At 46.8% G+C, this 27,076-nt stretch overlaps 1 protein-coding gene across 1 annotated transcript in view; it reads left to right on the plus strand.

The window, feature by feature from the left end:
* The window catches only part of USP10 (ubiquitin specific peptidase 10), a 72,799-nt gene extending 46,031 nt beyond the window's left edge, over positions 1-26,768 (plus strand). The window contains exons 4-14 of the mRNA XM_060083188.1: positions 250-1,311; positions 10,233-10,324; positions 10,822-10,931; positions 11,345-11,400; positions 11,633-11,736; positions 14,093-14,192; positions 14,976-15,153; positions 18,290-18,455; positions 21,264-21,408; positions 22,688-22,753; positions 25,931-26,768. Of these exons, the coding sequence (XP_059939171.1) occupies positions 250-1,311; positions 10,233-10,324; positions 10,822-10,931; positions 11,345-11,400; positions 11,633-11,736; positions 14,093-14,192; positions 14,976-15,153; positions 18,290-18,455; positions 21,264-21,408; positions 22,688-22,753; positions 25,931-26,118 (2,267 nt within the window). The 3' untranslated portion in view covers positions 26,119-26,768. The remainder of the gene's footprint in view (positions 1-249; positions 1,312-10,232; positions 10,325-10,821; positions 10,932-11,344; positions 11,401-11,632; positions 11,737-14,092; positions 14,193-14,975; positions 15,154-18,289; positions 18,456-21,263; positions 21,409-22,687; positions 22,754-25,930) is intronic.
* Positions 26,769-27,076: the final 308 nt, after the last annotated feature.

Below are 27,076 nucleotides of genomic sequence, written 5' to 3' on the forward strand. Positions count from 1 at the left end.
CTGCCCTGAGAGTAGAAAATACATACAGGCTTCTGTATTTCATATCCCCAGGTTAAATATAATTTTGTAGTTATTACTTATTTCAGCAAATTATTTATTCAGCACAGAAATTAAATGTCAGAGCTTCGTTAATTACTATAAGACTTTAGGTTTCATTTTCAAAAAGGCATAATTACTGAGACTTTTATAGTTTGTTTAGCTGTGTTCTTAACTAATGGGGTGTTTACTGATCATTTTCTTTCTAAACAGGGCAGGACTGTCAGAGAATTGAATTTGGTGTTAATGAAGTAATTGAACCCAATGACACTTTGCTGAGAACTCCCAGCTACAGTATTTCAAGCACATTGAATCCTCAGGCCCCTGAATTTATCCTTAATTGCACAACTTCCAAAAAGATCCCCAATGACATCGATAAAGAAGGGAACTTCAGCTCAGCTGACTGCCAGTACCCAGGCTCTGCCCTCGCCCTGGACGGCAGCTCCAACGTGGAGGCGGAAGTTTTGGAGAGCGACGGCGTCTCGGGTGGTCTTGGACAAAGGGAGCGGAAAAAGAAGAAAAAACGCCCCCCTGGGTATTACAGTTACTTGAAAGACGGCGGCGAGGGTGGTCCCTCCACAGAAGCCCTGGTCAATGGCCATGCCGGTCCAGCAGTGCCCAACAGTGTAGGCACGGAAGATGTGGACTCGATGGGTGATGTGCCCCCCGTGGGGACACCCAGGACTTGGGGCAGCCCCCAGGACACCACGGACTTCGTCAGCGACGCCGTGCCTGCTGGTTCTTTCCCCGGAGCCCTTGACAGCGGGGCCAGGACTGCAGGGCAGCCTGAGGGCTGCCCCGGGGCCAACTTGGAGCCCTCTCGCCTCCCTGCAGAGGCCAGCAGGGACACCTTGTTGAGGACAGCTGTGGCTCAGCCTGCCGTTGGGACCGATACTACTGAGAACCTTGGAGTCACTAACGGACAAATACTTGAATCCTTGGGTGAGGGCACGGCTGCCAACGGGATGGAGTTGCACACTGTGGAGAGCTTGGACTCAGAGCCCGCCAGGGCCGAGAGCGGCGCCCCTCCTGCGGACGCCGTGGCCTCTGCGGCGGCCACCGCCCCTGCCGGTCACAGTCAGCCCGCCAAGTCGTGGGCCAGTCTTTTTCATGGTTCTAAGCCCCCTTCCTCTTGCGCCTCCTCCTCGCCTGTGGTTTCCATGGAAGCTAAGTATTCCCCTCCTGCCACATCTTCCCTGGTCTCTGAAAAGCAGGCCGAAGTCAAGGAAGGGCTGGTTCCAGTTTCAGAAGATCCTGTAGCTATAAAGATTGCAGGTATAGTTCAAAAGATACAAGTGTGAAGCCAAGATGGGCGCAGACAGGCTGGGCTAAAAACGTTGCTGGTATGTTGTTGCCCACAGCGGTAGTAGATTGATTACCCGTGTGTTAAGAGGAATTTCTGAATAATGCCTGTACCTTAAACGTTACTAAAAGTGTAATGGTATATGAGCAAAATGGGGTGGGGAGGGGGTGTCGTACCTTCATGTTAAGTGGAAAATCCATGTCCATTACCACCTTTTTTTACCAGTCCTTTTCCATTGACAAATTTCATTTCCATTTCTTGCCTTCTGATCAAGTCATTGTGCTCCTTTGTGTGACTGTGTAATAGGCAGTCGCGTCTGTGTTCCAGCTGTTGTACACCTTTGGTGCTAATCCCTGATTTGGACTCACTTTGTATTGTTTCTTTATTTCTCAGGGTATAAGAAAGTATTTGGGGTTTTTTCTTTTTAATGCCTATTTTGGATTGAGTAAATGGATTTTACTCAGTTTTAGCACACCAAGGCCAACCCTTGACAAGATGAGAAAAACGGTAACAGTTTGGCCTAAAGTTAATGTTTTATTCCACATGCTGAGGCTCAAAAGTAGGACCAGTTCACAGTAAAACTATAAAGCTGCACGACTTGCGACTTTAAAGTTAAAGTAGAAAGTCAGAAGCAGAGGGGCCGTGTGTCTGTTTATATTCGTCCAAGAAGCCGGGGCTGCTCTTCGGGTTTCATTGTACCGAGGAGTTTACTAGTAACCACCTTTCCAGGTTTTTGCCCCTTAGCCGAGTTAAAATTAGCTGTCTTATTTCGGCTTTATGTGATGTTTGCTGATGTAACATTTTGGTATGCCTGACAGCATTCATTACCAGGGTGAGGGGGATAGCAGTAGCAAGATGCAAAATGCATACCCTTTTATGAATGGTCAGAATTCCATCAAATATAAAACACATCCTTTTGATGGCAGTAAGATGACAGCAAGCAATAATTTAAATTTTTTTTAAATGAGCATTTTATTCCTTATACAGAATACATTATTTTGATTAATCTAGGTGTCTGGAGTTCTCTTAAAATGAGAAGTTAATTGATAGATGAATCACCATTTTGGGCTTTAAAGTGATAACTTTTAGGTTATTTGGGTGAATTTTTTATTACAAATATTAAAATGCTAGTAATGTTTTATTATTATTAAAATGTGTGCATTGCAAGGGAAAGCTGTCAAGGTCAGGAAAGGGAAGTAAAAGCCTTTGAACAGATCATTAAGTTAAAAGTTTATTTTTAGTCTGTAATGAGAGATACATGGTGCGACGCTTTTAAAAACGGTGCATTCTGAGTTTAAAGTCAGAAGGCATTGTAATTGTATTTCTGTTCCTAAAAATTGCTTCACAAAGGAAAAACCTCCCATTCCTGGGAAATTTTCTCAGTCTTTGTTTAAAATAAGAAAGAAAAGATTCATTTTAAATGTTTTAAAGCATTCTAGTCATATGACTTCAAATGTGGTTTGATACGTAGTTTGCTGTGTATGTTAAAAATCTAGTTGACCTGCTAAAATCTAATGTTAACCTGCTTTCTAAAACACTGTGAAGGGAATTCCCTGGTGGTCCAGTGGTTAGGAGCTTTCAGTGCTGGGGCCTTGGTTTCCTGGTCGGGGAACTAAGACCCTGCAAGCCCCACGGCACGGCCAACAACAACAAAAAAAGAAAAGTAAATTAAAATGATGTAAAAGTAGAGGCTCTTGGGCTTCCCTGGTGGCGCAGTGGTTGAGAGTCCGCCTGCCGATGCAGGGGACACGGGTTCGTGCCCCGATCCCGGAGGATCCCGCATGCCGCGGAGCGGCTGGGCCCGCGAGCCATGGCCGCGGAGCCTGTGTGTCCGGAGCCTGTGCTCCGCAACGGGAGAGGCCACAGCAGTGAGAGGCCCGCGTACAGGGAAAAAAAAAAAAAAAAAAAAAGTAGAGGCTCTTAGTTATTTGTATTAGTGGAGAGTGTTGCTACAATCGAATCATTTTTGAGTTGATGCAGTGTGTTCCTCCATTGCCGCGGGGGGACCCCCATTTACTTTCTTAATTCTATTTTTGATTAGGTCCGTTGTAAAGATGTTTTAATTATCTGAGCAGAAGTGTGGTTCCTTTTAAAATACTTCATTCTTTTGAGCCTGGTTATTGAACCTTGGAAATACACAGTGTAGTTGCTGACAGTTCTCAGTATTTCATGTTGTAAAATAATGCAGTGATCGTTGTCACTCTTGGACTCATACCGAGCTCAGGGAAAGAGGATTGTTTGGAATTTTTCCTTCTGTCACATTCTTCTCCTGAGAGGTTTTACTTTATAAAAACGATAAGGTAGGTTCAGTTTATTGTAGGTCAGATCACTACCACAGACTTCCCCTAAATGGGCACGCTTTTAAGCGTAGGCCCACTTATTTTAAGCAGTATTTAACTGTGTGAAATTCTAGCTCCATTAAAAGATCTGTTGATGTTGGTTATCACAGAATTTGACTTGCATTAGCGTCTAAGTGGTTCTACTGAGAGAATAATTTTTGTGTTTATCATTATATTTATTAACTTTTGGGAAAGAAAGAGGAGGGAACAACAGTTCAGATAAGTTTATTCTTTTTTGAGTTCTTAGAATAATATAAATATCCACAGCCAGATTTTGACCCCAGGGTCATTTAATTTGGATGTCTGCATTTCTGGATCATCTGCCCTGCCATTAAGTCTGTGCTTAACAAATGCCAAGTCGTTTTTGTATAACCACAAGTGAAACACAAATTAGAAAGACAAATCAACTGTAAACAAAGAATGAGAATCACATAAAGCCTTTTGAAATGAAATATAGCCAGCTTTCAATTACCCACGGTCTGTTTACCCATTGCTGTAATGGCTTCTGCTTTTACCTTTTTGGTGGCAAAGCTGTCTGCTTGGTGTCCTTTGTCAACATTTTTTTTTCATTTGCTGTTTTTCTTAAGTGTAAACTCTTACTTAGGAAGGAGATGGAAGGGGAGAGCACTTACACTGAAACACCACATGCTTTCCCTAAGCTCGCAGGGAGTATGAACCTGCACGAGAGGCCCGCGGGGTCTGTGTCTCAGTGAGTGGTTTGTGTCTGTGAGGGGCTATATGCCATTTTTCAGTAGGAATAACTGAGCTAGGAGGTGAGCAGAAGAAACTTGAAAATCTTAATTCTTATAGCTTGTATTGAAAGCAGCTGCAAAACTTGAGGCACACCCCTGTTGGAGAGTAAGTATGACAAATACCAGAAAAGTAGGAGTGATCTCTGCCTGTGCTCCCTCCGTTAGCTCAGGGTCAGAGTTCGAAATGAAACATATCCTTGTGATGAACATTACATGCTTCCTGGGTTTTTACTGAGGATCACTTGTTCTGTCCCAAACCTAAATTGTATCAAATGCTTTCAAATCACGAATAGAGCTATTTTGTATTTTATGTTTTGCGTCAGTGTATTTTGTTTTAAAGGAGTGTAAATAATGGTGGGCGAGGAGAGAGACTAGGCCAGATGCCCAAATAGGAGTTAAAATTCCAGTGTAAGAGAACTAGGTAAACTGAGGTCTTAGAAAGCTTTAGAAAAATTCTGTTCTGTGGGGGAATTGAGGTATCTAGTAATGTCATTTATTATGAATTTTAGTAAAACACACTTAATAGATGATTTTGCACAGTTTTATACCTAAAAATTGTTGCTGGAGAGAGCAACAAAATCACTACAAGTTGGATCTGCTCAGAAAAATGAATTCCTGGGTCTGTATTTATTGTAAACAAAAACATACCCCGATTGATCTTTGTTTTAGTGGTTTATAAATCACGTTTATATTCAACACTTTCCCTGTCCTTGAGAAATAATTCTCCAACAATTTGCATTTTCTCTTCAAATTCTCCGAAGCAGCACAGGCAGTGATCATGCAGCAGGCCCTGAGCTGAGGAGGTCCAGCACCTGTTTGCAGAAGTCACACTTGTGGGGTGAGAGTTCAGTCCGTATCTTAACTTGATAGGTGTATGTCCTTGCTAATATTTCTGTCATGTCTCTTTTAAAGAACTAAATGGACACTCCTCCACTTACGAAACATAAGTTGATCTATAGCCAACGGGTAGTGGTACATTTTGGTCACTTTGCTGTCCTCCACCTGATTAGGTAACCAAGATAGCGTGTGTTCTTCCGAAGTGACGTAATGAGGAAAAGAAAAACACTTGGAGAATGTTCTGGACAGTTAGGAAGATAACAGAAAAGCAGGTCAGCAGCATCAGAATGTCAATTATGAGCCAGTTATTGAGCCTTAAGAATCAGTGAAAGTTCTGCAGCTTGCGTTTTCATGTATTTTAAATGGTAATATGACCTAAATGCTAATTTTAGGAAAACAAAATTTGATACATAAAAATATAAGAATAATCATAGTTTATATGGACTTAAAAGTTTACAATGCTAGTATTGCCCTTGAGCTTATGGATCATTTCCTCTGAGTGATTTATGGTTATGTGTGTGGGCTACAATATATGTCAGTGTTTGAGATGTTACGAAGGTGAAGAGAACGGTTTCAGTTTCCTATCATTTATGTGATATGCAGTCATTCTGGCATTTTGTGCTGTGCCTGTAACATCATTCCTGGGCAACCCTGCCAACTCCTGTGGAAAAGATGGCTTGAGGAGGCCACCTTCCTAAAGTTACTGTCTAAACAGGTCTGAGGAGTAAATTATACCAACAACAATGGATTGAAAAGAAGGCCTCTGGGGGGAAAGTCTGTTACTACAGTCAACTTCTGATAATGTGCCCTAAAAGAAAGTAAAATAGAAAACCAACAGTGATGACTTGGGACCATAGGTCAGATTTAAAGGTTCAGCCTCAGGAAATACCCCCCCCCCCCCCCCGTCTCTCTTCTTTGGCTGCCCCTCAGTGCTCATTGACTTGAGCAAAATCTAAATGGAAACGGTGATGTTGTTATTATAAAAGGAACTTCATTAAGTAGAGCCAACTGTTACACCAAAACATTAAAAGCAGTATTCATACTCGCTTGTCTGCATTAATGAATATTGACCTCAGAAACAGAGCAGTAAGATTCATTTATTTTAGGAGCATTCAGTAACAGGAATGGAGATCGTTTACAGGAGTTAGCGTTGTCCTTGCACCGGTGCTGCTTGACTGGGTGGGAGGAGAGGGGCAGCGCGCCGTGGACTCCGTCAGACGTTAGCGTCTGGCTCAGTCTGTGGTCAGTGAAGTTCTTCAGGGGAAGGAACGCTCAGCTCCACCCAGCTCCAGTGTGTTATAAAACTGAACGTTGAAATTGTGTGGATGTTTGGTTTTTAAGAGAAAATCGTAGGCAATAAGATATTTAATCTTAATTTTTTACAACCTTTCATTCCTTTTGAAATGTGACTTTATTAATGTACTGTATACTCACAGAATATTCAAAACTTAATTTTAAGGAATTGAAGCAAACATTTCTTTCTGGAGAACTGAAAAGTGTTGGTTCTCTCAAACTCTTTTTTAAAATATAAATTTATTTATTTATGTATTTATTTTTGGCTGCGTTGGGTCTTCGTTGCTGTGCGCGGGCTTTCTCTAGTTGCGGGTGAGCGGGGGCTACTCTTCGTTGCGGTGCACGGGCTTCTCATTGCGGTGGCTTCTCTTGTTGCGGAGCGTGGGCTCTAGGTGTGTGGGCTTCAGTAGCTGTGGCTTGTGGGCTGTAGGGCGCAGGCTCAGTAGTTGTGGCGCATGGGCCCAGTTGCTCCACGGCACGTGGGATCTTCCTGGACCGGGGCTCGAGCCCACGTCCGCTGCACTGGCAGGCGCATTCTTAACCACTGCGCCACCAGGGAAGCCCTTTGCTTCCCCTTTGAGAGTGGAGTTGGCCTGTCGTAAATGATTGTTTTTAGTTTAACAAGATATGCATCCAAAGCACTTTTGACTACGTATAAACTTATTTCTGACTCTGTTAAAACAGATGCATGGAAGGGAAGTTTCAGATAGATCTTGCATGCCTGCCCCTGATCATTTTCTTTCTGTTTTCCTTCAGTGTCTGTATTGAACAGGAATTGATATTGTCGAGCCACTTCCCCTCCCATCTTCACCCCTGCCCCCAATCCCGGGAGACTTTGCTTCCAGTATCATCGAGAAAATTGAGGTTGCTATTTCCTTTCTTTCCCCACTGTACACTGTGGTGAGTCTCCCCTTCCCTAGCTCCTGGGAGCCCCTTAGTGACCCCCTTCTTCTGTCTTCCTCCTCAGCCAGGCTCCTGGCCAGGGGAGCCTGCACGAGTGGTCTCCGCTCTTGCTTTCCTCCCTGAGGCCCTCGAACGTGCTTCTGCTCCCACTACTGATCCCAGCTGCCCTGTCCTTCTAGATCACCATGACGGATTCTCCTTAGCCTGTCACTTGGACATGGGTGGTGCTTAGGGTTCCGCTTCTGACCCACCGCTGTCAGAATGTACAGTTCAGGCCCTGAGCTGCAGGGTGTGTGTGTGTGTGTGTGTGTGTGTGTGTGTGTGTGTGTGTGTGTGTGTGTGTGTGTGTGTGTGTGTGTGTGTGTGTGTGTGTGTGTGTGTGTGTGTGTGTGTGTGTGTGTGTGTGTGTGTGTGTGTGTGTGTGTGTTACTGGCTGGGCTGTGAGTGTCAGTGTACTGTTTACTGGTGTCTTCCATGTACCTTTTTATCTGAGCCTCTAAAACTCTTAAAACTGAACTCCTTCTTTCATCACTGTCCAAAACAGGAAAGAACCCGCTTGTCCTTTTGCTTCTCTCCTCCGGGTGGAAGGCACCATCACCCCGAGCTGGAGATGTTCTCCTGGTACCATCTGCCGTCACAGGCCCCTGGCCACCTCAGGTTTCTCCAGTTCTTGGATGGGGCGGGGCATCCCCGCCACTGCCCCCACCCAGCTTAGCCTGCACTGTGTGGTCCCTTTTTCACTGGTCTGCAGGCCCTGCTACAGCAGGGCCACCGCTCAGTCATCTCTGCACCTGCAGGTCCTGGTGCCCAGGCAAGGCTTATTAGCCAACTGCAGCATGTCATTTATCAGAGGTCCTTGTGTTAGGAAGGCAGTTGGTTTTGAGTTGTATGATTATATGAAAGCTTAATATTGTTTTTAGATATAAAAATACTATGGCAAAGATTCACAGGTATCTTGATGGAGCGTTCATTTTGGACTGATGCTTGTTTGAAAATGCACAGATATTTTGCAGAGTAACTATATGAAATAATGGTCATTCTGTGACACATACTGGAAATTATGGGCTGTTGTGATAAAATGGCTCAAAGATGGATGTAAAAATCCTCTGTGAGAAGAAGATCTTCAGCTTGTGGGGAAAAGTTAGTATCAGAAACCTTAGAGTAAAGGATCTTAAAGCAGAGTCCATTGTCTCCTGAGGGCAAAGAGCCCGGCTTCTGGGACCCAGACTCGTATGTCAGCTCAGTCATGTGCCCTGCACCAGTTCCCTAACCCCTCTGGACCTCAGTTTTGTCACCTGTGAAATGGGGATGATAATGGTGTCTCTTTGACAGGGTTGTTAGGCCGATTATGAATAATACAGATGGAGCTCCTAGCGGTGTCTGTGCTGGGTGTCAGTCACGTGGGCGTGTGGTTCAGTTGTGTATCTGATCTGTTCCTCCGTGAAGGCCCAGCGCTGTGCCCCGTAGTGAGAGAGACAAGAGGACCTTGGCAAGCTTAGTCTAACTGAACAGATTCCATGGGTTCTCTTGAGTCGCTTATGTTTCACTTTTTAATAAATGGGAAAATTATTCTCTGTGCCTCCTCAGTTAGAGGCCAGAGGGCATTTACCCTCACAGGAGAGAGGGAGAGAGTGTGTGTGTTGACATTAGAATCTTGCAAATTAATTTCTTCATTTAATTCTGAAGTCTGGCATCTGCCAGTGCAACTGTGTTTTTAGGAAAAAAAGGCTTCTTTTGTTTGATGCTTTGGGTGGTGGGTGCTGATATCAAATGCGTGCTCCCTAGTACACAGTCTAAAAGTTACGGGAGGGGCTGTGTCATGTGGCCGCACGTCATGGATTTGGGTACCGACTGTGCTGCCTGGCTCCTGTGAGGTCACAGGCAGGCGAGTTAACCTTGAGTCTCTGTTTCCTTTTGGTGAAGGCAGGATGGTTGGTGGTGCTCTGGGATCCCTGAGGATCCAGTGCAGCGAGTTAACATCGTAAGTTGTAACGCACTTGCCAAGAGTGGGGGGTAGGCAAACACTGTGGCTGTCGCTGTGAAAGGATCCATAAGGGACGTGGGGAGACCTTGTCATAACACATTTCTAAAAAGAAAAAGGGCCAGTTACTTACCAATATTTACAGCATTCTTTTGTAAAGATGGCATTTACAACTATTTTAAGACTATGGGGAAGAGTGATGTCAAAAGGGGAATCTGGGGATAACGAAGCTTATTTGTAAATGGAATAAGGGATTTTAGTATTCTGAGTGGGACTTTGATGAAAATACAGTTCAGTTCGTAGGAGATAATTGTCCCTAAAAGAGGGATCATCACTTGCTGAACAGTCACCAAACACCCACTGCGATGTGCTGGGCGTCCAGACGTGAACGAGACGTGTCCTGCCCGTAAGCCCCTCTCTGGATGGAGTCTGAGCGCCACGCGATTAAGGAGGCCTGCGCAGCCGTCAGTGTTAGAAGAGCCTGTATCTTTTAAGTCTGTTCCCGAATACTGTTACATTATTTTTCAAGCCCTTCCTGTTTCTTATTAAAACAGTCCTTGTGCCACAGGAAGATAAATAAATGTCATCAGTGTTCGGGGGGCAAATATTTTTGAAAATTTTAATAATTGAATAATTACGTGATGCGGAACAGAATGAAGCTGTAACACAGCCTGCCTTCGCTTTGGATGTGACGGGTGTGCTCTGTTGAAGGGGGTCCCCCTCCCAGAGCAGAGCGTGAGTTGTGCTCAAGATGCCATTAACGTCTTCACTGTGCTTCCCTCTTTCAGAGTTACTGGAGAGCGTAACCCTGGTTCATAAACCGGTATCACTGCAACCCCGCGGGCTGATCAATAAAGGAAACTGGTGCTACATTAATGCTGTATCCTTCTCAGAGGCTGTCCCCAGGGCTGGCTTTCTGCAGCTTTCTCTTCCTTGGGCACATTCGACTTAGTTCCGCTTCTGTGGGGTGTCTACCCCACATTTGGAATACAAAACCTCGGTTCCTTCCTGCTTATTAACTGGGCTATTCGTGACCCAAAAGAGAGATGATTTGTTGACCTGTGACTGACAGAATCAGGCAAGTTTCTCATTAAAATGGTCCTGAATAGCAGGGCAGAGTGACCACTTAAACTGGAAATCCTGTGTTAATTGACTTGATTATCTTGGTTGAATCCAGTTCTTATTTGTAAACTACTTGGCTATCACAAGGCAGTTATCCCCAGGATTAGTTGGTTTATTCCCTTTTGTGTTTACATATCTAAGTCGTTCAGTGTCCTTGGCTTGCTTAGTTTTATATGCTCTTGTGTTTTACGTGCCTTTCCACAATTTGGAGCATGGGTTTTATTTCCTTTACGCTTCCTTACTGCCATCATTTAGACACTGCAGGCACTGGTTGCTTGCCCTCCGATGTATCACCTGATGAAGTTCATTCCTCTGTATTCAAAAGTGCAAAGGCCTTGTACGTCCACACCCATGATAGATAGCTTGTAAGTAAGCTGCTGAAAATGTGTTAAGGGGTGGGCTTTTCCCCCTCTGATAATTAGATTCAAATAACAAAGTTCTTGATTTCCTGTACATGAATCCTGTAATTCTATTTTTTTTTAAATGTGGTGTTCATGACTTTCTATAGAAGTTAACCAGAAATGGAAATGGAACATTGTTTATCTGTGTTCTTTAGATTCAGTTGAATAAATTTTAGTGTTTACCAAATTATATCACTTTGAAATATACCAAAAACTTATGTAGAAAAGATTTACGAGCTCACTAGCTATTACAGCATTGGTTATCTAAAGTTTGCTATCTTCATACTAGATAACATTCTACTTAGCCGTCAAGACTTTTTAGTAATAGTATGTCTTTTTTAAAAAATGTACTAAACATTTTTCCCCCCCGTGTCTAGTGTTCGGCTAATGAATGAGTTTACTAATATGCCAGTACCTCCAAAACCCAGACAAGGTGAGTACAAACGAGGGTTCTGATGCCATTACATTTTGGGAGTTATGAAATCAGGTGACTGAGTTTGAGAAATTCAGGCTTGCTGGAAAGAAAATGTCTCTTTACATGCAGGTTACTACACCTGTACTATTCTCAGCATTGGGCTGGTGCTGGGGGCAGTTTTGATGATTATGCCTTTTGTCATTTTAAGACTTCTTCAGGTGTAAAGATCTGTGTCCTGTTTCCGTTGCAGCTCCTGGGGATAAAGCCGTGAGGGACATCCGCCCGGGAGCTGCCTTTGAGCCTACGTACATTTATAGACTGCTGACAGTTATCAAGTCGAGCCTGTCCGAAAAGGTTGGGGCTGCTGTTCCGTAGCCAGTGTGACGCTTGTGCCTTACCTGTTGCGTATTCAGTGCTTGCCCTCTGCCGGCACTGCGGCGATTAAGTGGGTGTTCAGTGAATCTAAGCTTGCTCTGGAGTCAGTTGCTAGGATGAATTAGAGTATGGGATGATAATGATGGTAATCAGAGACAGCTCGCGTCATTTACTGGGACCAACCACAGCTGTAAGTTTGTTCCATCCGTTAACTTACTTAACCCTGTGAATAAAGTGTGATTATTGTCTGCTTGTTCCATTTGAGAAAAGTGAAGTCATTGTCCAAGGTCACAGCTAAGAAGTGGCAGAGCCTGGCAGCGGAGTTAGCTCCTTCACTTCCACACAGACTGCCCTGCAGCGGGGGCGGGGCCGTGGGGCCGGGAACAATGGCCGCATTCAGGAGTGCTGCGTCTTCTCCACGCTCCCTCGGGCCTTCATCTTTAATCATACACTTTGCTGCTGAAGGCATGGGGCCAAGGGCCACGGAGGTCTTGTAAAGGGCCCTGACGGTGTTCAGGGTAAGTCAGGGGCACCCTTTGCACAGTTAACCAGAGCGTTTCTTTTCTCCCCGACAGAGTTCGTGATGAGTCAGTACAAGCAATTGAAATGATGCCAGAAAAGGGGAATTCTTTAGGAAATATTTAAGAAAGTTGTGTTAAAACTGACTAAAGTAATATTGTTTGCAGCCCCTTTGTTTCGAAGAAGAGGGAACACTCAGGGCACTGCAGCAGCATGCCACCAGGGGCTCTTCGTGTGCCCATGGCGTAGCCTTTGGTGTTAAGCTCAGGATTTGGGGGTGTTGCTAGTGTTAGGAAGGCAGGCATGGAGTGAACGGTGCCCTCTGCTTCTCAGAGCGCCTCGTCCAGTGGGGGAGTTAGATCTATCGTCTGAGGAAGCAGACAAGACAAGTACTAAGACAGATGAGTGCACAGATGCTCTAGAAGCCAGGGGCGGGCCCCCCAGCTCAGGGGGAGCAGAGGTAAAGCTCAGGGTGCTTCTTGTGGCTGAGCAGCACTGAGATCCTGCAGCTTTCGAAGTTACATTACTTTCGGCTTGTTGGGGTCTGCAGGACCACCCTCAGGGTTGAGGATTCGCTAGAAGGTCTCACGGGACTCAGGAGCTGTTACCCTCAGTTCGGATTCAGTACAGCCCAAGGACACAAAGCAAAATCAGCACAGAGTAAAGACTCAGGCAACGTCTGCAGGAAACGAGACTCCTCTCTGGGTATAGTCACACAGGACTCACTCAGTTCCTCCCACATCAGACTGTGGCAGCTGTGTGGCTTGTGGTCCACCAGGGAAGCTCCTCAGCAGCTCAGTGTCCTAGGGTTTTGCTAGGGGCTGGTCACATAGGCACCCTACCCTCTGCCTCACAGAGCCTCCAGTCCAGACTCCTGGGGGGAAAGCCAGTGCTCAGCACAAACCACACTGTTTGCACAATTGGCACACTCCCTTTTCAGTTCTTGGAATGGTGGGAACCCTCCTGAAATCCAAGTTCCCAGATGCCAGCCAAGGACCAACCTGGTGAGCAGGCCTTTCCCAGCACTGTTAACTCTTTTCTGCGTCTTGGGCTGTGCCAGCCTCTGCCCTTTCCCACAGACACACTCACACCAGACAGCCCCGTCCACAGCTGTAGTTCCATTGGAGCAAACAGATCTACTCAGAGACCGCAAGCAGAATAATTTGCAGATCCTTGGAACACTCACGCCATTATGCTCCAAAGAATGAAATATGAACCAATCATGATAAATTATATGATCAGATGAAACCAGTGTAAGATTATACAACTAGTGTGTGACCATATTGTGTGATTCATCTGCGAATGGTTGTGCTGATGTGTGTTTGTAAAGCAGGCAGCTAAGTCTTTAAATCAATAGAGTTTTTCACATATAATTTGGGTCCTTTCTCCTGTGGTTGCCCATCATCAAAAATAAAAGGAGACATACAGGGCTGCTAATTTTACAACTTGCAGTGTGAATGGTAACCCCTGAGGTTGTGCATTCTATTTCGTTTAAACAAAAAAGCAACTTATAAAATAACTTTTTTATTATTGTAGAAAATTTCGAAAATACAGAAAAGCAAAATTAAAAAGAAATCCCTGTTCTATTGCTTAGAGATAGATATTTAATCCTCCCCCGCTCGCACACCCAGTCTTCCCCACTTCACACATCTTAACTGTCCAAAGAAAAATTCATGTGATTTTTGGGAAACACTTTATGTTAAATCTTACTGAAAATTTAAGAGAAGGCATAGTTTGTATATGCAGGTAACACACTCCGTGCAGGCCTTGAAGAGTAATTGGTTAAGATTAACGTGACCCTATTTGAACTTCTCAGGGTCGACAAGAAGATGCTGAGGAGTACTTAGGCTTCATTCTAAATGGACTTCATGAGGAAATGCTGAACCTGAAGAAACTTCTCTCACCAAATAACGAAAGTAGGTTATGGTGTGCTTGCTCCAGAATTGGGTAGAACATTTTCTTAAGAATTATTCTTAAACAAATGCTATATATATGCTCATAGAGTAAGCTGCCTTTTCCCCCAACAGTCATTCGCCCTTCAAAAATCATTTATTTACTCATTAAGATAACTAGTTACTTTTACATTGCTTATTATGTACCATTGAGAATGTTGTGTTTATATATTTCAGATACATAAATGTATTTCCAGAATCTCTGCTTTTTCCCCTTCAATTTGTAATTAGGAAAATGATTACACATAGAGAAAAACTGAAAGAATAGGTTGGTTACCTGCATAACCACTGGATTCCACGGTTGCTACCGTGTTGTCCTTATTGATCTCTCTCTCTACTTCCCCAGCCCCCCACGACATTTTTCCCCAAGGGATTCAAAGTCAAGTTGCAGATGGCAGTTTAGTTCACCCCAAATGGTAAAGCATGGGTCTCCTGAGATAGGGATGGCTGGCTCTCCCACGTGACCCGAGTCCCTTCGCAAATGATGGAGTCCGACTGCAGTTATGCAGTAGAGTTGGCTTCTCCATCCCACCTGAGTTCTCCAAGTGTCCCACGGCATCTTCCGTCGCCGGTCACACCAGCAGGGAGATGCTGTAGCATCGCACACATTGCTTTTGTCCTCAGTGTAGAATACACTCTGATCTCACTTTAAAGCTCCAGTGGACAAATCTGTGTAGGTGGTTTGTGTAGAACTTTTATTTTTTGCTCTTTGTGTAAATAGTAGCCTAAGCAGAGTCTCCTTTTCAGAACTTACTGTTTCCAATGGACCCCGAAGCCACTCAGTGAATGAAGACGAGCAGGAAGAACCAGGCGAAGGAAGTGAGGACGAATGGGAGCAAGTGGGCCCCCGAAACAAGACTTCGGTCACTCGCCAGGCGGATTTTGTTCAGACCCCCATCACTGGCATTTTTGGTGGCCACATCAGGTTTTATGCTTTTCTGGAATAATTTAGCATTTGCCTTTTTCAGGTTTTGCCATTTTGCTGGAGGGGGGTAGGTGTAAGATTTGTCCTAAGAAATTTGGGACTGGATGGTTTGCCTTTGCACTCTGTGCCCGCTCTGTTCTTGGACTTCCTGACACTCTTCCTGCCGGCCCCACGGCTCTCACACAACCCACGGTGGGTCTTGCAGTGGGCGCTGCCTCTGCCTCTCTGCCAGGGGCTCCTCACCCCTCAGTGACACTGACATTCTCTCCATCCAGCTGCTCACAGCCGGGTAGGAAGAGAAAGACAAGTTAATGGAAATACATGTGTTGTTAAGAGAAGAAATTCATGTATCTGATTGGAGGAATTGTAGGCACGGGAGCCAGGCGAGCTCGGAAGCTGAGAGAGTGCAGAGGGAGCTGCTTTTACACAGAGGAGGACACGTGGCCTTCTGGAGTACCTGGGCACCCCCCCCCCCCCCCCCCAGTTCCCTCAGACTAGCTGCCCTTTGCTCATTCATGGAGTCCTTCTAGAAGGTTTTTTAATAACTTTTTTTTTTTTAACCCCACATTTATTTATTTATTTTTGGCTGTGTTGGGTCTTCGTTTCTGTGCGAGGGCTTTCTCTAGTTGTGGCAAGCGGGGGCCACTCTTCATTGCAGTGCGTGGGCCTCTCACTATCGCAGCGTCTCTTGTTGCGGAGCACAGGCTCCAGACGCACAGGCTCAGTAGTTGTGGCTCACGGGCCTAGTTGCTCTGTGGCATGTGGGATCTTCCCAGACCAGGGCTCGAACCCGTGTCCCCTGCCTTAGCAGGCAGATTCTCAACCACTGCACCACCAGGGAAGTCCTAGAAGGTTTTTACTTATTTACGTTAGAGCCGTTCAGTACCACCATTATGTGGAATTCAGTAGAACTTGCACTGACTCCGAGGACCTCCTTACTCATCCAGAGTCTGAAGGACTGCATTATGGCATGATTTCCTTCTGAAGACCTTACAGCTTCACCTACAGGAGTGTGTTTTTGGTTTTCTTAGTGAGCTTTGAAGCCTTTCGTCGTCCCAGAACAAGAAGTAACACCCTTTGCAAGGCATCGCAAGTCAGTTCAGTCTCTCTGCTCTAAAACAGTTTAGGTTGAGCACCTTGCAACAGGCTAATGAAATCCTCAGAAATGTGCCCGACCCCCTCCCAAGCTGGTCACACGACACTGAACACGTCATTTCTGTGCCCTCCCTGTGAGCTAGACTTTGCAGGCCCCTTTCTGTTTTGGAGTCTCGTGTCAGCCTCCCGACACCCAGCCCCACCACTGTGGCTGCAGCTTGTTTTCACCAGATGCAGATCCTCGGGAAGGGCCCTTTTGGGAGAGGGAAGCGGGGCTCCACTTTGGTGACCAGCAGTGAGAGGAGGCTGCCTGCGCCCTTAACTCTCTGTCAGCCGAGCAGCCTGACGTTGTCCCCCTCGGGGTGCTCACTGAGGGTTGGGGAGGAGCGAGGGCGCGGCCCAGTGGCTGTGACGAGGGCTCCGTGTTTGTGGGGAGGCACAGCAACCGGACTGCAAGGCCACAAAGATCCCAAATGTGCTTGAGAATAAGCGGTGGGAAAACCAGGATCCACTTTGGAGAAGCCCCTAGCTTTTGCCCCAGTTGACTCTTCATGTCCCTGTAGCCTCAGCCTCTGTGGGCTCTTTGCGTTGAAATTGGGTGTTGATTTTTTTTTTTTTTTTTAACTATAAAGCAAAGGTACAGAATTACTCCTTATAACTTAGGAGCTGCTTTTGTGTGTGTAGTAGGCACCATTAAGCACGATTCTTAATGGTGTGTGGCCTGTGGGATCTTAGTTCCCCGACCAGAGATCGAACCCAGGCCCCTAGCAGTGGAAGCATGGAATCCTAATCACTGGACCACCAGGGAACTCCCAAGCATTATTCTTTATTCAGACGAACTGAAAGGTTTTCTCCTAAAATTCACGCTCTTTTGGTGGTTTTCCAGTTACCCCAGAAAGACCAGCACCTTCCTCCACCTTGTCTACCCTTTTGGTAAAGTCCAGGCCCATTACTGCTGTTCCCACTATTTTCCCACTATTCCTCTCTGGAACCAAGGGAACGGCCGCCCCCTCAAGGCTTCCTCCTCACAGGGAGCCTGGAGGTGCTTCCTGTGCTGTGTGTTGGGAAGGCAGTGTGTGAGACGGAAAGCTGGCAAGAGAGCCGCTCGCCTGCCCCTCGCAGCAGTCTGACTACCTGTCCACCCCTTTTATTCGTGTATAAACTGGGACACTCAGACTGTAGAGAGACAATCCCACGTTGAACTCCTGGAACATCTCCTTGCTGAGGCTACGTGAGACATGGGCCCGACACACATTTTTACTCAGGAAAACTTGGACAAAGAAAAATGAAATGAAAACCCAGCTAAGGAAGCAAGGCTCAGCGGGCAGCCTCCTGCTTGAGGGTGGTGGCCGCCTTCCTGCCACACACACCCTGCTCCCCTTCCATTGTAAAGTCGTTCTCATGGGGGAAATGCTGTCCAAAGTATTCTGTTTACCTCGGGGTTTCCTCTCTTTTTTTTTTTTTTTTTTTGGCTATACGCGGGCCTCTCACCGTTGTGGCCTCTCCCGTTGCGGAGCACAGGCCCAGCGGCCATGGCTCACGGGCCCAGCTGCTCCGCAGCATGTGGGATCCTCCCAGACCGGGGCACGAACCCGTGTCCCCTGCATCGGCAGGTGGACTCTCAACCACTGCGCCACCAGGGAAGCCCCCTCCTCTCTTTTATTACAACAGGCTGTGACGCCCGAGAGGATAAAAGGTGTCAGCATTTTGACTCTGGGAAGATTGTCACCTTTGCTAACCTGTGCATTAAATAAAGTGGAGGGGAGGCGTTTGGAAGGTGAAATAGGTCTTCTTCCAGAGCTCTTAAGCTGGGAAAATTTTCAGCTGGTGGATTGAGTTGCTAGAAATTCTTTCGAGGTGGTATTGAGTGGAATTATTTTAAAATTCTTCAGTGTGTTTTTAGCATTTCTGTTCTCTCTGGTCTTCTGGCCAGTGATGCTGAATAACCTCGCTTGCAGTGTTTGTGCCTCTTGTCCTGCTGGATAACCTCAGGGAGAGTGGCAAGGCGAGCTCTTAGATGTGGTGTGTCTTCCACTTTCAGGTCTGTGGTTTACCAGCAGAGTTCAAAAGAATCTGCCACCCTGCAGCCGTTCTTCACGCTGCAGCTGGATATCCAGTCGGACAAGATACGCACCGTCCAGGATGCGTTGGAAAGCCTGGTGGCAAGAGAGTCTGTCCAGGGTTACACCACCAAAACCAAACAAGAGGTACGTTCACAGTTGGTCTTGGACCTTCATCCCGGGGCCCTCTGGGGTGGGCGGAAGAGCACCGACTCTGGAATGAGGAGGAGTGGGTTTGAGCCCTGCCTCTCAAGTCAGTTGCTTAACTTTCTTTTTGGACTGAAAGCTTCCACATTCTGAGAATGAAGTGGTTGAAACAGATGACCCTCCCAACTTCCCTTGGGTCTAAGTCATGAAACACAGGTCACGGTCTTTGGGGTTATTTATTCTGAGTTGCGTTTCATTTGCTGGCCATCCAGTCATGGCACCGTAGAGTGAATACCACCTCTGACAAAGGCCGATAGCTCATTCACATTCCTGATACCATAGAGCACAATTTCATGAGCGAGTTAGGATATAAAAGATGTTCTAAAAGATGTTCTAATCTGGTTTGCATTTGACTGTAGATCTTCAAGGACGTTGAAAAATAGAAAATAATTGTTCTGGTGCCTGTTATTCTTTGATTTAATCTGAAAAAAAGATAAAGTCTTGATTCTTTCAGTGTTCAGGAGTCAAGAGGAAGCGTGTCCGCTCCGTCGAGAGAGGCGATAATTCTCTGCTCTCTGAGGGCTTGTTAGCTGCTGGCCGTCCAGATGTGCCAGTTAGGCCCGACTTCTCCTCCACAGTAGAGCGTGCCTTCTCCGTTATGTATCCTAGGTCGTGGCTGTGCATTCATAGAGGTGTGTTGGGGAGATGAATGTAGACTGGCTAGGGCGGTGCCTTTTTGAACAGTTCAGAGTACTCCTGTGAGGCCTGATTTCAGTAGCCATGTGTGATGGCCACAGGGGGAGCCAGCACGGCCCAGCGTAGGAAACCTGCCAGCACCTCATGGGGCCAAGGGCCCTGCCCTTGCCTCGCAGCTCGGGCTCCATCCACGTGAAGAGGAGCAAAGGCAGGGTGTGGAGCGCTTCCGTCCGTCTGCTGTGTGTTGGTCAAGCCAACCTCTCGGGGCATCTGCAGAAGTTAGGCCTAGTTCTCCCCCGTGTTTTCTAATTGCTTCTCGTGGATCATTTTGTTCAAAAAGTAAAAGTGGTAGTTTTTCCTGAGAGAAACGGTGGAACTTAATGGGAGAGAGAGAGTGCATACTTGTTCTTGGGAGGCTGGGTCATGTACTGGCTGTGGGACTGTCCACCTGCTTGTCTGGGGCAGCCGTGACTCCAGAGGTGGACTCGCCATCCGGGCCCCTCCCCACTGGAGCAGCCGATCCCGCCGGGGCGGGGGGGCGGCCTTTCCCTGCGCTCCCAGGAGAGCCCTCTGGCGATATGTCTGTCTTCCTCTTGCTGCAGTTAAACTGCTGTTTGGGCAGAGGTGGGTGGGGCGTGATGACTGAGGTATCGGTGGCTGTGGCTGTTGGCCTGGGGTCAGAGGAGGGTGAGGAAAAGGTGATGGACTCTAGATGGCAGGTTTGGAGGAAGGAGTCGCCGAAGAAGTGGCGTCTCGGTGGCGCCTTGAAGACGGCGGAGAAGGCTGCTGGCTGTTCTCGCTCCACGGCTATGGAGGCGGGTGTCTGAGGAGGGAGCTTGTACAGCGTGTCTGTGAAGAGCAAGTAACACATTTTCTGGAATGTGATTTTTTAATTTACTTTTCAAAGTACCTACTTTAATTTTATTAGGTTTTTAGGTCAAAAGTTGTTTTTCTTTGGGAACACAGGAAGATCGTGGGAAAATATGATCGTACAAAATACTAGCTAAATAAAAAAGGTCTGGATTTGTTGGGTGTTAGAAAGTGTGGCTCAGTTTCTCTGGAAACCCGGAACACTCACTTACGGATTTGAGATTAGCTCCTTGACGAACAGAATCGCACGTCACTAGCGCTGAGAAACCATCCCAGACGTACTTTAGTCTGACTATCATTTTACAAGTGAGGAAGCTGGAGTCTTACATCGTCATCGCTGGTTTTGACTGTGGAACTGGAGTCATGCTTTTCTTCATTCACAATTCTTGTTGGATGTGAGACACTGGACAGCAGAGACTCAATGGGAATGTCGAGGTGATCGGGCCATTTCCATGCCTGGGACCTCAGTCTGGGTGGGAAGACAGGCCTGAAAGGGTCTTCACCCCTAATAAACCAGGTGGCAGTGACCACTAGTTTCGCTTCAGATACCTTCAGCCAGATACGCATGTAGTCCTCCGAAAGCTGTCTGGGTGTTTATTATATGCTCCTGTCTTTCGGATTGTTACGTGGACAAGTATTTCTACCGAAAGTATTCTCCATCTAAATACTGGAAGCATCAACACGTTTGCAGACACAGAGAACAGTACATAAAGGGGTTAAGTTTGCTTGTGAAGATGGATTTTAATAAAAAGCAGCGTTCAGTAGACCTTGAACGTTCATAAGGGGCATTTTGAATTGATAAAAGCGGAACTTATAAAACCAATGGTTACACTAAATAGCTTTAGAGTTATTTAGAGCGTCTAATTCAAGAAACACATTGGCTTCAGCTTTATCAGCACTGTGAGAGTTATTAAAAAAATAAGTTAATACGTATGTAATTCAAGGTATTACTAAGTTAGCTTCTAAATTTTTATGCCAATTTAATGCCCTGGGACAAAGGTTCTTAACTTGGCTCAGGGACCTTTAGGACCCCCTGCAGTTGTGTCTGTAGAGATATATGCATTTTTCTAAGAGGAAGGTCAGTACCTCTCAAAAGATCCCATTAGATTCTCCAAAGACCCTGTGACTCGGGAAGCTTTGAGAAGCGCCGCCCCGGAACATTGGAGTCTCGGAGCGAGAGGTGGGCTGGCGTCTGCCGCTCGGAGTAAAGATGGCGTTTCCTGTGTGCTCTGTGTGTCTCAGGTTGAGATCAGTCGAAGGGTGACTCTGGAAAAGCTCCCTCCTGTCCTCGTGCTGCACCTGAAACGGTTTGTTTACGAGAAGACGGGTGGATGTCAGAAGCTCATCAAAAATATTGAATATCCTGTGGACTTGGAAATTAGTAAAGGTAACAACTCTGTAAGGCAAAAGCGCTTATGATGACAGTGCTCTGGAAATCAGCCGGCTTCTTGATGCTTCAGCATTTTCTGTCATGGCAGGATTCAGCAGCTCTCTTTCATGACTTTTTTGTTTTAAATTTCTTGACTGTTAATAGACCTTTAGGTTAAAATTTCTCACTGAAATGGCCTTTTAAAAATAAAGGCAAAAATAAACCATATGAAAATATTACTAGGTGAGAAAAATACTAAATATAAAAAGTTTATGGGTTGTTGGTAGGAAATACTTGTCCTTATACTGAGTGCTAACAGCTGAGTGGAGCAGCCTGGCTAACTGGGCTTTTAGCGGGTGGGGAATGCTTCCCCTGCCCTCCGGCGGCAGGGACCCCGGCCTCAGAGCTGCAGCCCCAGCCCCGGGTCTCCGCCAGGTCTCCGGGGCTCGGCAGCTTGGGCACATTGTGGTGAAAACACCTAGTTGTCTTGCTAGAAGTGAGCTTGAAGGAAAACTTTCCTGGAAAGGTTCAGAATTTGTGAGAAATGTTCTGTGCAACAGTGAAGTTCGATCAGGAGTGTAACGAGCTCGAGGTGATGCTCCAAGTGTCCGGGGGCCTGGAGAACAGAAAAGAGGACGTGGGACGTCGTCCCTGGTCTCCTGGAGGCACAAACTCCCGTCCTCCTCCCTCCTTCCTCCCCACGCTGCCCAGCACTGGGACCTGCTGGGCAGTGGGCCTGGGGTCACCATCGCTTCACCTGCACCCCAGGCACGTTGCATTTCCTTCCCCCTAAGATTCGGACTCTGGCTCTCAGCCCTCTTCTCACGAGTTGCCGCCTTCGGCTGATAGGTTTGCCTCCTGTGCCCGTTCATGGTCTGTTTGAGGACCAGAAAGGGGAAGAAACGCCAGCCGAAAATCATCTTACTGTTTATTGGAGTTTTGTGGTCTGACTCATGTGTAAAACATTTTAAACCTTAGGCTTTCCAGAGCTGCTTTGTTTTTGTTTTTTTCTTTCCCATTTTTTAGAACATCTGCTTGTAAGGGGTTTCTAGCATGAGCTAGAGGCTCAGTATATGCCCCTGTCCTCTGATGGGTGGGTTCTGGTGACATCCGTTACTACCCTGCAGCTGGTCTTCCTCGCTGCTCAGTTTTTATGCAGATGAGGGGATGGAGTTCTGTTTGGTCTCCCTGGTCCACTGGGTGGGTTACTTGAATGGAAGCTGCTGTCTGCCCCTTTCTGGGAGCTCTGTGTGTCAGCGCTTTTATAGATTAAAGCTCTTGATATTTTGTTTTTCAGAACTGCTCTCTCCAGGGGTTAAAAATAAGAATTTTAAATGCCACAGAACCTATAGGCTATTTGCAGGTAAGTAAATTTGTACGACATTTTCCTGTTAAAGCAACGATGAAAAGGTTTATAATCCTGGCACAATTTTGTTGTAATGCCACTTAACGTAGAGAATAGATTATTGGTATCCCTGTGGACTTTATAAGTCTGGAAATCATTTGAAAATGTGCGTTTTACCTAAAATTTGGTGTGTTTGGAATTTGACAGAATATTCTCTTGGCTCTAAAGCTCAGCCCAGCGTGAGACGTCGTTTAACACCACTGTCTCTGTCTTGGAGCCAGAGGTGTGGGGTTGCCAGTCTGGGAACCCTCCCTGCTGCGGTCGTGGTGCCTGTAGGAGTGGGTGCTGAGGCGTGGCCCCAGCCAGGCTAGGGGAGCGCAGGCTCCTCAGCGGCCCACGGCCTCCTACCCCACCCCCACCCCCACCCCGCAGAGCTCCCCGCGGAGCCCGTCCATCTTCTGCGCCTCCTATCCTTCCATGCTTCTTTCTCTTTTACAGCCGGAGTCTTTTATGCCTTTGAGGCCTTATGTGTCTTTTAAGAGTTGCTGGTTGCAACAGTTGTGTTTGCTTTTCTGGCCGTTTTTATTAGAATTTTCTAGCTGCTCTCCCACCGCTCCTTTTGTGTTGCCTTTGGTGAGCCTGTCTGTAATGACTGCTGTTTATTGGCCCTCACACGTTCATTGAGCCTTTTCACTGGATACTTCTTATGTAGTATCTCATTTAGTCCTTACAGTGTCCTGAGAGGTATGTGGCGCTATCCCCATTTTGTAAAAGGACAAACTGAAACTCGTGGAGGAACGTTGGCCGCTTTGTGCCCTTAAGTGGCAGAGCAGAGCTTCACACTCCTGCCCTCGGTCCACCCCTGAGCTCTTGGGATGTTGGATTGGGCCCTGGTCGTTGGGTGGGTCGGGTGCCAGGTTAGAAGGTGTTGGGCCCGGTTGGCCCTTTCTTCCCACCAGGACCTGCTCCCTCCGACTCGCTCTTCTCCCCGGAGGTGGCTGATCACGGCCTCACCCCAGCCTGCTGGGACCTGGTGGGCAACACACTCCCGGCGTGTAGCCACCCTCCCCCGACCTGCCTTGGGCTGGAAGCTCGGAGGCCTCTCTGTGGTCTTCCTCTGAGGGCAGAGGGCCCCCAGGGTCCAGCCTGGCTCCCTGGGGTTTGGCACTGAGGTCCCAGGGTGATGACGTGTTTCAGCCTCCCTTGGGTCCCTGTCAGGGCCAGGTGATGGTCAGGGACAGGGTTAGCAAGTCTCGTCTCCTGGTCAGGGGACCCCGGGGCTCCCTCTGGAGTCGCTCTCGCCTGCACCCCTGAATCCTCATCTGAGCCTTCTAATCTCAGAAGTACGGTCACCGGATTGGTTGCAGCTTTCTGTAAACTGTGAGTAAAGAGGTACTTTTTAAAATGGTTTTGACTGTGGGACAAAGAAAACGAGTTAGTGTACTGCGTGAGCTTTTGGAAAACTCTTCATTCTCAGCTCTGCTTCTGTGACGTGGGCTTGCTGGGCGTCTGTGACACATCACCATGTTAGGTACAGGTCTGCCACTTGAGAAACCTGAATACGGGTAGAGCGCTTCTCTTCTGAATATTTAAAATGAAGTGTCGTAGAGGAAACGCAAATCAGTTAAACCCACAGGTCCTTTAAATCCTACTGACCTGGTCACTTAAAAAAAACCAGAACCAAGTCTGGTAGGTCTTAGAGGTGAAAATCCGGACAGACGCCCCACAGCTGGATTTGGGGTCAGAGGGACATGCTGGTGTCGGGGCTTCCCTTGCCCTGTGGCAGCCTCTCCATCGCTGTGACCTGCAGGACTCGATGTAGCCGTGAGCTGGTGCTGGTTCCGTTGCTGGTTTCCCACTTGACGGCCCAACAGTCTTGCTGTCCCTCAGTGACCAGTCACGTTCGTCACCAGCAGGCCAGGGCCTCAGTGTCCTCTGAGCCCCAGCAGAATGGCCTCTGTGCAGAGCCCGGCTCTGACCAGCCCAGGTCACTAGCTCAGGGTGAATTTGGATGTCCCTACAAGTGGGAGAGCGCGCCGACGTTCAGGCTATTTATTGCTGAAATTTCGTACCAGATGGTGCCCCTCTCTCCAAGTGACTGTCCTCATTGCCACTCAGGGCAACGCGCAGCTCACCCTGGCCACACTGTTGCCCCCCTCCCTGGAATGTCACTGGAGGCTGTTTCCCTCACACAGGGTCAGGTCTGCTGGTGGCTGGGCCACCTCCCAGCCCCTTCTCTGCATAGAAGGGGGAGGATGTGCCCTCCCACTGTCTTTAATACCTTTTCAGCGTCTTCCGACAGTTATATTTGTTTTAGACCTCTGACTAAGTAAGGCTTCCTGTTTGAATTACACAATTTTAATGAACAAGTACATGGCAGGTATTTTTTTCTGTTAAAACATGGTTGTAGAAAAATTAGAAATTTTTTTTAAAAGGAAAAAAGAGCAATGACTAGTGTCTGCAGGGTGACTCCACAACTGCTCACTCAGCCCAGCTGACTGCGCTGGTGACCCTCCTGGGGCGGTGCTGTCCTTGTCACGGGTGACAGTCCACAGAAAACCTCGGATTCTTGTTTTTTTCATGTAATGTAAGCATATTCCTACACCACCAAATACTTTTAATCTGGTCTACGAAAAAATTAACCTTATTGTAGTGTAATGCACTCAGCATTCCTTGTAGTGTGAATATAGGCTTTTCCATGTTTTCACTTTGTCCAAGATTCAGATACTCTGTTGAGAACAGTCTAGAAGTGGAATTGGCTGGATCAGGGCCTGTTGTTTGGGCCTCGGTGTGTGTTCCCAGAGGGCCATTGGCTGATGGCTCTGCAGGGAGCGTCGTCTCTGTGTCCTGCTTCCCAGGGGACTGCCTCCTGTATCAAGTCTTAAGGCGGCTGACGAGCCTGCCTACAGGGCTGACAGATGGGACGACCCCATTAGTTGACATTTCTTTTATAGTTTGTGAGGTATTGAGCGTTTTGAATATGTTATTAAGATGTAGATGTATGACTTTGTATTGTAAATTGTTGAACGGTTTTGAGTTGAAACAGCATTGCTTTGTATAATCCCACTTCTCTGTCCCACCTGCCTTGGTGCCAGGCCTTTCGTGGGACAGGCAGGTCTGTGGCCGGGGCAGGCGGGCACCTTAGGCGCTGGTGTGCGGAGCCGCTCTCACGGGCGCCCGGGCCCTCTCTTGCAGTGGTCTACCACCACGGCAGCAGCGCCACGGGCGGCCACTACACCACGGACGTCTTCCAGATCGGTCTCAACGGCTGGCTGCGCATCGATGACCAGACGGTCAAGGTGATTAACCAGTACCAGGTGGTGAAGCCCGCTGCCGAGCGCACGGCCTACCTCCTGTATTACCGCCGCGTGGACCTGCTGTAGCCGCCGCTGTGTGTGCCGATGCTGCTTGTGGAGCACCGGCTCTCACCGACTCCCCTCCTCTCTTTAGTGGCTCTTTAGAGAGAAACTCTTTCTTCCTGTTGCAAAAATGGGCTAGAATGAAAGGAGACGCCTGGGGTTTGTGCACAACATAGTTTATGTTGACTTCTAACTTCCAAATCAAAATCATCTGGTTGAGACAGATTGTCGCTTGATTTAAGCAAATACACAAAAAACCACATTTCCGAAATAATGCTGATTCCTGAGTAAGAAGGGGAACTTGCATTTGATTCCCAGTCTAACTGCGTAGTAGAATAAATCCTGCACCAGCAACGACACTTGTAAATTTGTGAAAATGAATTTTATCTTTCCTTACAAAAATAAATTTTTTAATCCATCACACTTTCTTCCCTCACCCTTTAGTTTTTGATAAACGATAAAAATGAGCCAGTTATCAGAGAAGAAATAGTTCTTACTTCAAAAGATAAACACAAAAAATAAGTTGCTGGTTCCTAATAGGAAAAACACATTTTAATAATTGTGCGATGAGAAGCTGCTTACGTACACATTGCAGATCAAATACTTGGAGTTAAGGTGTCAGTCACATGGATGGGTGATTGTAACTTTATTGCCATTAAAAGATTTCAAATTGCGTTCATGCTTCTGTGTACACGTAATGAAACACGGGCAACATAATGAAGATTGATAATTCCCTGCGTCTGCTGTCTAATTAATTCTGCTGTCTGCTCTTCTACGATGCCGCGTCTCTAATTGTACACAGTTAGTGATAGCTAGGAGTATAAAGTTGTCGCCCATCAATAAAAATCACACAGTTGGTTTAAAGCTGCGTGTGTGGTGTTTCTTTGACGGCAAATGCCTTTTCCAGTAACCGGAGTTCAAGTGGGCAAGACTGGGCTGCTGGAATTAAAATAAGCCCTTGGGGCAGCCTGACAAGTTTGTG

This window comes from Mesoplodon densirostris, chromosome 19 (assembly GCF_025265405.1).
Source record: "Mesoplodon densirostris isolate mMesDen1 chromosome 19, mMesDen1 primary haplotype, whole genome shotgun sequence".
Taxonomy (NCBI): Eukaryota; Metazoa; Chordata; class Mammalia; order Artiodactyla; family Ziphiidae; genus Mesoplodon; species Mesoplodon densirostris.